Source organism: Sphaerodactylus townsendi, linkage group LG03 (genome assembly GCF_021028975.2).
Source record: "Sphaerodactylus townsendi isolate TG3544 linkage group LG03, MPM_Stown_v2.3, whole genome shotgun sequence".
NCBI classification, from domain to species: domain Eukaryota; kingdom Metazoa; phylum Chordata; class Lepidosauria; order Squamata; family Sphaerodactylidae; genus Sphaerodactylus; species Sphaerodactylus townsendi.
Genome location: NC_059427.1, coordinates 124,384,809 through 124,395,934, shown reverse-complemented (window position 1 = coordinate 124,395,934; position 11,126 = coordinate 124,384,809). Strand labels below are relative to the sequence as shown.

Here is an 11,126-nt window from a genome sequence, read left to right as displayed (position 1 = left end):
ACAATAGTAACTATGCTTTATGAATGCCAAACATACTGTATGCAGAATTATTTATGCCTAATAAAGGTTTACTGTACTGTACTGCTTTATGAATGTGGATATTGTACATAACCATGTTTTGCAAACCAGCATTTCTGATTTTGGCTTGTCAGCTGATTACAAACCATAGTCTGTCAACTGAGATACTACAGCAAACCATAGTTCACCTTTTTCAACCAATTCTGGCATGGTGTGTGAATTAAACATACGTGTGACTTGTTTTAAAGTTTAGTAATTAAGCAAAGGAAACATAGATGAACAGATAGTAAAAAAGTAATAGCTCAACTGTTTGAAGAAGGAAATCTATAATTCACATGTTTTCAATATCAAAGTGATAGAAATAAGTGACAGAAGGAAGAGATTACTGATCAGCCTTCTTGTTAATCTCCTGTTCTCATACAAGCACGCTGCATAAACTGCCAGATTAATCCTGCTTTCCAATGGCACAAAGGATCAATTCTAAAGTGAAGGAGGAAAAAATTAATAACCATCTGTATAAGCATTAATTGCAAAATGTATTAGCATCAACTGCATATCCACTCAACACTCAAACAAGCTTGAACTTTGCCAACATTTGTTATACCGATAGTTCAGTCTCGTGTTCCATAATTCTTCAGTTTGCAGTGATTTACACAACATTCAGATTATTTCATAGTGCAATGGTTTATACAGCAGTACCGTGCTTTGTTAGCTTTTAGGCAAACAGAACAGTAATTCAACTACTCTAGACAATATATTATTTGATGCCAAATCTCCTATATAATATACTCTACAGTCAAAACCACAGTTTTTACACAGCAGTTTCTCATCTACCTCTCATGCACAAATATTAGATAGAGCCTATTGGCTACAATTGATCTATGGTAACAAAATAAGGTATGTGCAACTGAGCAACCGCTTAATAAGAGCTTAGTGGTGAAAACTGTGCTCTTTCCCCACATCCATTACTCCTTGGCATTTTCTAACTGTAAGTACAATGCAATCCAGTCAGTAAAGCATTTTCTTCAACCAGAACACACACAAAAAGGATTGCACATATACTTTAAATCACATGAAGAATATTTCCACAAATGTGCAAACAAGTACATTGAAGGGGATAAAACCCAAAAAAGGATAAAGGAGGTAGGAATTGTTTCAAGATCAACAGTCAAAGGAGTGAAGGGATAAGCAATCGACTAATCAATTTTAGTCATAGATCCATGGGTGCTCACAGCTTCTGTAGTCAACCACTTCTTCAGGAGCAAACCATAGGTTAATTTCTGTCTCAGCACTTTCTGCAGAGTCACTCCCATGAATTATATTCCTAAACAAGGAAAAAATAATGGGTTAGAATATAATCAGGAGGACAAGTGGCATGGCCTAACTGCCCAATCTTGTCAAAAATTGATGCCCTCAGTGGCCATTGCTAGTCAACCACAACAATTTTATGAAGCCTTGATTTTATTTATCTATTTATTTATTTATGGATTTTTACTCCACCCATCCCAAAGGGGCTCAGGGCGGCATACAATATCATAAAAACACCACTACAATTAAAACAACAATAAATATCCTATATGTTAAAAGCAATTTGTACAGTACACACAACTTAAACAACCCAAGATATCTAGCAATTAAAGTTGCCTTGGTTTCTCTCAGTAAAGGGGAGGGGATGGATCCTTTCCAGCACTGTTTTAGCCTTTGAAAGAGGATTAATTGGGGCCACAACCACTGTTACTTGCTACCATGTGACTTGCATGATTCACTCAGGCCCAGCTGCTCACTACTATGCAACAACAGCTACCCCACACAAGCTAGTGTTAAATATAGTGGTTAGAGCTTCCGACTATAAATCTGGGAGATTCAAAATTTAGAATCACCACTGTGTCGTTGAAGCTCACGGGGTGACCTTGGTCAGTTACATATTCTGAGCCTAGCTAATCACACAGTGCTGTTCTGAAGACAAAATGGGGAAGAAGAGAATGATGTAAGATGGCCCCCATTGTGAAGAAAGGCAGGATATAAGTGAAGGGAGTAAATAATAAATATAATACACACAGGCCCCTTCCGCACATGCAAAATAATGCGTTTTCAAACCACTTTCACGACTGTTTGCAAGTGGATTTTGCTATTCCGCACAGCTTCAAAGAGCACTGAAAGCAGTTTGAAAGTGCATTATTCTGCACGTGCGGAATGAGCCACAGTTGAAGATGGGGAAGAAATAAAAGGTAGGTAGAACGGTGGGTGGGTGGGAAACATAAAAAGGCAGGGAAAAGTGAGGATACGGGAGTTTCCAGGAAAGAAGGAATAGTGCAGGGAATGGGATATGAGCGAAAGTGTGGTACCCACCAAGATCTTGTCAGTTCTTCACAAGTTCCTTTGGGCGGGAAGGGCAGGACATTAAAATTAATAAAATAAATAAATAACATCCACTGAAGTAACTAAGCCAGCTTCAGCAGCCAGGAAGATATCTGCTTAGCATTCTGTAACAAGGTCTCAGGAAAAGGTTTGGTTCTCTTGGCCATGCGCTGGGCATCTGCTGGGTTCTACAGTGGAGGTTTGGTTTCATAGGGGTGTAGTACATATGGAGACAAGAAAAGGGGAGTCAGCAAATGAGTGTTGAATGGGGAATGATATCCAGTTGACAGGATGCGGAAGGTGGAACAGTTAGCAAGGGATGAAGTTCATATTGAGGGAATGAGGCTGACAGAAGGGGGTAGAGATGGGGAATTTGATGAAAGGAAACGTTAGCCTTTACCTGCCAACTTGTACACAGAAGTCTCCACGAATTGTGCCAGGCCTGGAATCTACAGGGTTAGTTTCTCCCAGCATTACTCTTCCAGTCCTAATGACATTAAAGCCTTCCCATACCTTTGACCACACATACAAAAACAGATTAAAGTGATTCTCGTAATACAAATTAGAGGGCCAATTTTCTCTGATTATATTTTTGTACACAAAGTGAATGTATGCAGAAGATGAAGCATTCGGTTTCAGGCTTTCTAAAAGCTGTTACAGACAATGGACACAATCCAAGATTACATTATATGCATATGAACCCTAGTGATTTTCTTATGAAGAGCCCTATTGTATCAGGCTGGTGGTCCTTCTAGTTCAGCATCCTGTCTCAAACTATGACCAACCAAACTCTGGAGGGCTGACAACAGGGCACACAGGACAAGGCTTTCCCTTTATGCCGCTTCCTGGCACTAATATTCAGAGGCTCCCTGTCTCTGAATGTGGAGGTTCTCTTTAGTCACCATGCCTAGTAGCCAGACCTAGTCTTACATACTCTGGCAGTTAATTCCATATTTTAAGTTGTATGGGACTTACATATGTATATCTGCCTTACATGACAGATTATTAAGCAACAAATACCCAAGTGATGCTTGTCTGAAACTGCATCAAGAATTGTTATTCTGGCAAGACCATCATCTCAAGGATGGTCTTTGACAAGATCACCATCTCAAGGAGCCAGCGTGGTGTAGTGGTTAAGAGCAGGTGCACTCTAATCTGGAGAACTGGGTTTGATTCCCTGTTCTGCCTTATCTGGTGAATCAGATTAGCTTCGGCACTCCAACACATGCCAGCTGGGTGACCTTGAAGTAGTCACAGTTCTTCAGAGCTCTCTCTCGCTCTCTCTCTCTCTCTCTCTCTCTCTCTCTCTCTCCCTCTCTCTCTCTCTCCCCCCCATAGGACGTTTCTTGTGAGGGGGGAAGGGAAAGGAGTTTGTAAGCCCCTTTGAGTCTCCTTCCAGGAGAGAAAGGGGGGATATGAATCCAACTCTTCTTCTTCTTCTTAGACCTACTAATTTGTTGAATTAGATTCACACACACCCTCCTTAAGAAAGTCCTTTTGTTTGAGGGCTATTGAACTGTCTCAGGATTCAACACTGTTGCTCGCTAAAGAAAATTCCTTCTTCAAGCAGAAGGGACACATCAGATAGTAATGCTGTGCCAATTGCAGTTCCATGAATATCTGGAAACACCAGTGGAAAGTGCAACCAATCTCTGACATGACAGTTGCATGCCTTTAAAAATCTTCTTCCTTTCTAATTTGTTCTCACTTTCTAAGGTGGTATATTTCAATAATGCCCCTGAAGCACAAACAGGCTCATACATAAGGTGTAATTCTGATTAGAATGGCATTGCAATATTTATCCTAACATTTGCAGATAACATGAATGTCATCACATTCATTTTTAATTGAAGAAAACCTTGATAGTTGTCTACTGACACAAGCACATTAAACTCTATTCACCATTTTTACTATATTTTGAATTTAATTACTGACATATATGGAGTTCCTTTATCATGCTTCCCTCTTCCAACATTTCACAAATGACTTTTCTGGTTCAAACTTTATAATCTAGACTCTCTCTAATTTTATGATCTTGTCCATTATTAATATCAGGTTCTTTTAAACTTTCTCATTTTCAGTAGAAATTTAATTTTTGTTAAGAGTTCAAATAATAAGCATTCAGACAAGAGCCCACAGAGCAAATGAAGTTCATACTACACATCTTTTTCTAAAACTTACCATGGCCACCACAGGACCAGAGTGCATATATTCAACTAAGCCAGCATAGAATGGTCTGTCTTTCAGGTCAATATAGTGTTCTCTCAGAAGGTCTTCAGAGGCCTACAAGGAAAACAAAGAACTTAAGAACATCTTGTACCATTTTAGAGTAACCACAGGAGTAGTATTAATCTTTATATTGCATGCTGAGTTGTGAAAGATTGGGTCAACACCATATCAGTAAACTAACTGACTTAGCTTGTGAAAATCTGTAATGTAATTTTGCATAGTGCTTTTCACCAACTCTGTGCCAAAACTGTATCTGAGGACATGTGAAGCATTAAGCTTCAAATATACCTCAAAGGATATTTCTTTTAGATTAAAGAAATCCGCTTGCTAAAATTAGTGTGCTCCGAATAGCTTTATCTTCCCCTAGATATTGGAAAGACTCCAAAATAGCAGGTTTTCATAGGCAGAGTAAATGACATTTACATCTAATGAATGGTGTTATCTTGATAGAGGAATCACCAAAGAGGAACACTTACATGTATTAATTTCATAGCCACCAGTTTGAATCCTTTCCGTTCAAATCGCTTAACAATTTCTCCCACTAAGCCCCGCTGTACTCCATCAGGCTTAATAGCAATGAAAGTGCGTTCAGAAATAGAAGCCATTATGCCACTACACAGAAAAGCAAATAGAGGCAAAAGAATCAAGAATTAAGTCTGGGTGCAATGGAGCTATAGATACTCTAAAATACATTCTACCTCAGTGCTATGTTTCAGTATTAAACTGCTAAAAAGGCATCGGCTTAATTAATTAAATCATAGTGCACATAGTATATTTGTATCATATCAAGAAAAGCCCAGGCTAACAATAGTTGCACAGGTATGTCAGTGGTAAAATATGTAAACATGTTGGGCAGGAAGAATACATAAATTTTACAGTCAATTATATATTATATATGACAGAAATAATCCAAGCTATGCAGTAATGGAACATTAGCACTAAGAAAACTGAAAGGATCTTTTCCAAACATTTGATCAGGTAGGACAGGCATATTAAATAAGTTCTCAGAACACATTGTGATAATATAGTATGTTTGCCCAGAAACATCTAAAAAGTAATTTTAAAAGAATGAAGATTCCCCCTTCAGGTTTTCAATCTGAAACACAGTAAATTTACTTCATTTCCCTGACAGTACAGAATGAACAAATTTATTGCAGGAATACTGCACTTTATGCTTCATGATTCCCAACAATCTAATATCATTCTAATCTTGTACTTGGATCCTGAATACATTTACTTGAAATTTATTCACTGGAACCTAGTTCATGCAAATGCATTTAAGCTCTGGTATTGGAGAAGTCATCAATGATTTTGGTTATAAAACACATTCAAACTCATTTCATTTGTCTATTATAAGCTCACAGAAATGTGCCACATATGCTCTTCAGATCTCAAATCCCTTTGCAGAAAAGTGCAGGCACTTTGTTCCATATAGCTTTTTCATCATATATCATCTCCTCAGGGACTTCTTAAATGTCCATTAAATCTCAAGCTAGAATAAAATGTGTGTAAATCTTTAAGGTGCCAAAATATTCCTTTTTATTTTTTGTTGCAATTGACAAACAGGGCTATTCCACTAGAGTTCTTCTTCAGACGGTTAGATATTTTAGGCATTCCAGAATCTCTGATCTAATGAACTCCATCAAACTGGATTTCTTCAGCTGCATTCCATTACCATCCCTCTGCATCCTTTCCACAGAGGATTCTCATTAATCTTTTCAGCAGAATTACACCTCATCACCTCCAAACAGACCTCAGACATCTTCCGATCCGCCTGGGCCCCCCATTTGCTAATTGCCATCCAAGCTTCATCCATCCTGGCTAGAATTGCATAAGTGTACATACCTGCTTGCTTGTGCTGAGCTGGCTGAGCTGGCACCGGCAGCTATACTAACACCACTGATGCTTTAAGCCTCAGCCAGCCCACATCCAAGGTTAATTTTGACTGAATACACGCCCCTTCATCCCCCTCTGTCCAACAGCTGTCCGTTGGGCCACTAATTCGCAAAGCAGAGCTAACTTCCTGGCTCGCTCCTTACCATCTGTGGTCTCTTGTATATACTCTCTTAAATGATTTCTATATTCAAACTTCTCAAAACTTTCCAGAAACACAAACATCTTCAATATACGGAACTTTCAGAGGGTCTGTAATTTAGCAGTGCGGTTCAAGATTTACATGTATAAGGTCCTAGGTTTAATCCGGGGCATCTCCAGTTCAACTTCAAAAAATAATGCAAGCTGTCAATATGTGAAAATCCTGGGATAAACAGAAGAATTATTTGACCTCGAGACACTTCCTATGTGCTAAGGAGTACTAGGGTTGTGACACAGAGACAGACAATGGCAAGCCCTGCAGGGTCGCCATGTCAAGCTGCGACTTGACGGCAAAAAGAGATGCTGTCTACTGTCTCCTTATTGTGAGCCTCTTATAGCATTAATCCGTCTAAGACTTAAAAACAGTTCATGTCCCTTGTGTCCTTGGCACACCCCATGGATTCAAAAGCTTGTTCTAATGCTCACTGAGGTGGAAGACATATATCTGGGATGATTTGATATTTGTGACTGAGCCTCCACTGAGCCTCCACACACACACATTTCTGCACTTAAACAAACAAACAAACAAAACCATTATGGGAAAGTCAGGGCTTTAAAGGACAAAAACCAACACTTTGAACTGGGCTCAGGATTGGATAGGGAGTCACAGCAATTGTTCAAGTATTGGGCTCACATACTCCCAGTTGATGGCCCGACAAGTATTCTAGCCACAGTATTTTGCACTAATTGCAATTTCTGAACACTTTCAAGGGCAGCTCCAAGTTGAGTACATTGCAATAGTTCAGTCTACATGTAACCAGCAGTGCAATCCTGTCGCAAGTTATGCATTAATTTCAATGGTTTTAGACTGAAGTAACTGACCACAGGATTGCACTGGCCTGGATAGATCTGACTGAACCAGGAACAGGCTCAGCTGACACACCAGACAAAATTTGGCAAAGGTTCTTAACTTGTTTGAGCCATCACATCCTCCTGTTTTTCTAATGCAATTGCTCTGAAAAAAAAAAACCCTGCAAACCTGTTTTTCAAGGGTGTATAACCCCATCCAAGGCATGAGAGAGTCTGAGTTCTTGATTTGTCTTTCTGCTATTTTAGAGAACCTTTGGCTTGCCAGGATTAAGTTGCAGCTTGTTCACCCTCATCCAGTCCATTACTTACGCCACACATTCTCAGAATTAGGTAAAAAAGAAAGGTAGATTTGGGTATCATTTGCATATTGGTGACACAGCAGGCTATGCCTCCTGATGACCTCTCTCAGTGGCTTCATATAGATATTAAATAGCAGGGGGAATAAAATTGAACCCTGTGGCATGCTACAGGCCAATGGCTATGAGGCAAAGCAGAAATCCTCCAACACTACCTGCTGAGACTTACCTTTCAGATAAAACTTGAACCACCTTAACATGGTGCCCTTCAGTCCCAATGCTGAGAGACAGCTCAGCAGGATACTATGGTCAATAGTATGACCTTTAAAAGACTTGTAGCCTAGGGAAATAGCAAGCTGGAGAGGGTGGAGGGATGACAGACCATTGGCTGGGAGGCCAGTCACTGAAGGGGCTTGGGGTACATTGGTGGAATCCCGGGAAGTCCTGCTCCATGTACTCCTTTGAAAGGCCTGCATGGAGACAGTCATGGAAGAAGGAAGTCATGTCTTGTCTTTAAATCTAGGGGACAGATAGAGGACGCAGAGAAAGGGAACCAGGTTGAGGGGTACCCTCCCTCCTCTCCGTTGCTGAGGCAGTGCACACAAGCATCCTGGAAAAGGAGAAGCTGGGAGGTGAGCCCCCCCCCCCCCCCCCCCCGAATTCTGGCCTTGACAGTGGAGTCTGACAGGAAGAAACTGAATTTTTATTCCCTTCATTTGTTTAAATCCTCCTTTAATCTTCTTGATTCATAATTTTTACATAACAGGCATAGGTACTGATTTCTGCTGTCATGTCATGCCACTAGGATATTAATTACTTTTTTCCCTTTTGAAGCAGTAATTACTTTTCTTCCTTTTGAGTCAGTACATATCTGCTTTTCTATCTCAATAAGTTTAATATTCCCAACTTCCCTACTTTTTTCAACAGTTTCTTCTTGTCTTCCATATTTTCACACACACAGTTTGTTCTTTACATTCCCCGTTGCATTGGATAATTTTGGTTTCTTTGCCTCCATTATCCTTTCACTGCTCTGTCCTGTCATCTTTATTTATACCTTTCATGGTTGGTCTTTTAATCTACCCACTGGATTTTCAACACTTAATACCCTTGTGAATGCCCTTGATCCTTTTCTCCTCTGCCTTTTAATTCCCAGTTTTGCTCCTAGGAACACAAGTACCTACAGAACTTGACTGAGCCTGTGTCTGCTAACACAAGTCATCTGTTTTTGTCTGCATATCTAGTGTCAATATTTCCCTCCATTTTTAATGTTGATGAGATGCTTTTAAATGGGGTGCACAATTCTAATCATCTGTTTATAGGGCCATAAAAAGTCTCACTGCTATTTACCTTTGTTTACTACCTGTGTATCCTGTCACCATTCAAGGATATCAGAAGGATACTGTCATGGTAACCCTGAGGTAGGATAGGATGAAAAATAGAGTGCTACTCCAGGCTTCCCAGTGTCATCTGACTATGAGCTGCTAAATCTATTTTCATTTCAAAACTTGCAGAGTGATCCGATGGGTATGCTAAACTGGTAACTCTCTGTGTAATAATGATGTAGCATATACTGTGTACTTCCAGGAGAGAATCTAAAGTAAATTCATGGCACTAAAACAGCAGAAACAGGCATTCTCAATGCATCCACGGCAACATCACTGATACACACGAAATCATGGCACAGCACTGCATATCAGGCAATGCATGCATATTAATCATGCACAGATGTTGCCAATCCATGCATATCAATGACAAAAGGCCTGCCTGCATTACTCTACCTCATCAAACATAACTCAGCAGATACAAAATGTAAGCAGTGCCAACCGTTGTAGTACAGTCGCACACAATCACACTTCAAACAGCAAGGAGCTAAGAGACAGAATCTTTAGAAGCTGGTTCACATATACACATGAACCTTCCTTCCAGTGTAATTTTTCATCATCATCATCATCATCATCATCATCATCATCATCATCATCATCATCATCATCATCATCATCATCATCATCATCATCTGTTGTTGTTGTTGTTGTTGATGTTTATTAAATTTGATAGACCGCCCAATCCCCAAGGGGCTCTGGGCAGTGCACAACAAAAATCCAAATACAATACAGCAATAAAATTAAATACACATTATATATTACAAATATAAAGATTAAAATCCCTTAAAATCACAGCAGCAGCATCACAAACCCACATTAATTAAGAAATTAAGTCAATTAAAAAATTGAATTGAATCAAAGTGATGGCGTCCGATCCTAAGGCCAGGAGCGGGGGGCGGGGCAGCAGTGCCAAGATGGTACAAGTATAATACAAAGGCAATGCCAGACTTGGTATAAAAATGTGGTACCGGGCATCAGGAGGGGGCAGGCAATTCGCAGTCAGCCTCTCTAAAAGCCCGAACAACTCAGTTTTACAGGCCCTGCAAAACTCACTGAGGTCCTGCAGGGCCCTAACAGCTGGCGAAAGAGTGTTCCACCAGGCAGGGGCCAGGGCCATAAAAGCTCTGGCCTGAGTAGAGGCCAGCTGCATATCGAGGGGTGAGGGACTACCAGCAGGTTTGCCTCTGCAGAATGCAGAGGCCTACTCGGGGCATATGGGGCAAGATGGTCACAAAGGTATGAGGGCCCCAGGCCGCAAATGGCCTTAAAGGTCAATACCAGCACCTTGAAGTTGATCCGGAATTCTACTGGGAGCCAATGTAGGCGGTGCAACATGGGGGTGATGTGATCACTAAAGGAATCACCCGTAGGAAGCCAAGCTGCCGCATGTTGGACCAGTTTCAGTTTCCAAATCAGCCAAAGGGGAAGGCCAGTGTAGAGTGAGTTACAATAGTCTAGCCTGGAGGTGACCATTGCATGGATCACCGTGGCCAGGTCTGTCTGGGAGAGGTAGGGAGCCAGCTGCTGGGCTTGGCGAAGATGAAAAAAGGTAATCTGGGTAACATGGGCCACCTGGGCCTCCATAGAGAGGGAGGAATCCAGGCGGACCCCCAGACTGCAGGCCAAGGAGGTCGGGGCTAAAGAGAACTCTTCCAATACCAGCGGCTGGAAATCCCTAAACCCCTCACCATGGCTCAGCCAAAGGATCTCTGTCTTCGATGGATTAAGTTTTAACCTGCTCTGCTTCAACCAACCAGCGACCGCCCCCAAACAATGCTGTAGAGCCGCAGGGGCAGAGGTTGCCCCCCCTCCATCAACAGAATGAGCTGGGTGTCATCAGCATATTGATGGCAGACCATTCCAAAACTCCGCACCAACTGAGCAAAGGATCACATTAAACAAGAGCGGGGATAACAGGGCCCCTTGGGGCACCCCGCAA

The 11,126-nt window shown here is 41.0% G+C and overlaps 1 protein-coding gene across 2 annotated transcripts; it reads right to left on the bottom strand.

Moving 5' to 3' along the window:
- Window positions 1-327: 327 nt before the first annotated feature.
- Window positions 328-6,557, bottom strand: LOC125428461 (nucleoside diphosphate kinase A-like). Of its 2 annotated transcripts, none has more exons than XM_048488597.1 (5): window positions 6,451-6,557; window positions 5,082-5,217; window positions 4,558-4,659; window positions 2,777-2,889; window positions 328-1,342 (listed from the first exon to the last, which is right to left on the bottom strand). In XM_048488597.1, the coding sequence occupies exons 2-5, from the start codon at window positions 5,208-5,210 to the stop codon at window positions 1,225-1,227; spliced, it is 462 nt and encodes a 153-aa protein (XP_048344554.1). In that variant the 5' UTR covers window positions 5,211-5,217; window positions 6,451-6,557; the 3' UTR covers window positions 328-1,224. The 2 variants fall into 2 exon arrangements, with proteins under 2 accessions (XP_048344554.1, XP_048344553.1); XM_048488596.1 differs by lacking the exon at window positions 6,451-6,557 and adding an exon at window positions 6,359-6,425.
- Window positions 6,558-11,126: the final 4,569 nt, after the last annotated feature.

Excerpts from the sequence above, each read along its gene's own strand:
- LOC125428461 (XM_048488596.1), bottom strand. The coding sequence starts at position 6,417 with ATGAAGCTTGGATGGCAATTAGCAAATGGGGGGCCCAGGCGGATCGGA. Across the intron at positions 2,890-4,557 it reads CTGGTCCTGTGGTGGCCATG|GTATGGGAAGGCTTTAATGT; the intron begins GTAAGTTTTAGA and ends GTGTGGTCAAAG. Across the intron at positions 1,343-2,776 it reads TTCTGTGTACAAGTTGGCAG|GAATATAATTCATGGGAGTG; the intron begins GTAAAGGCTAAC and ends TTCCTTGTTTAG.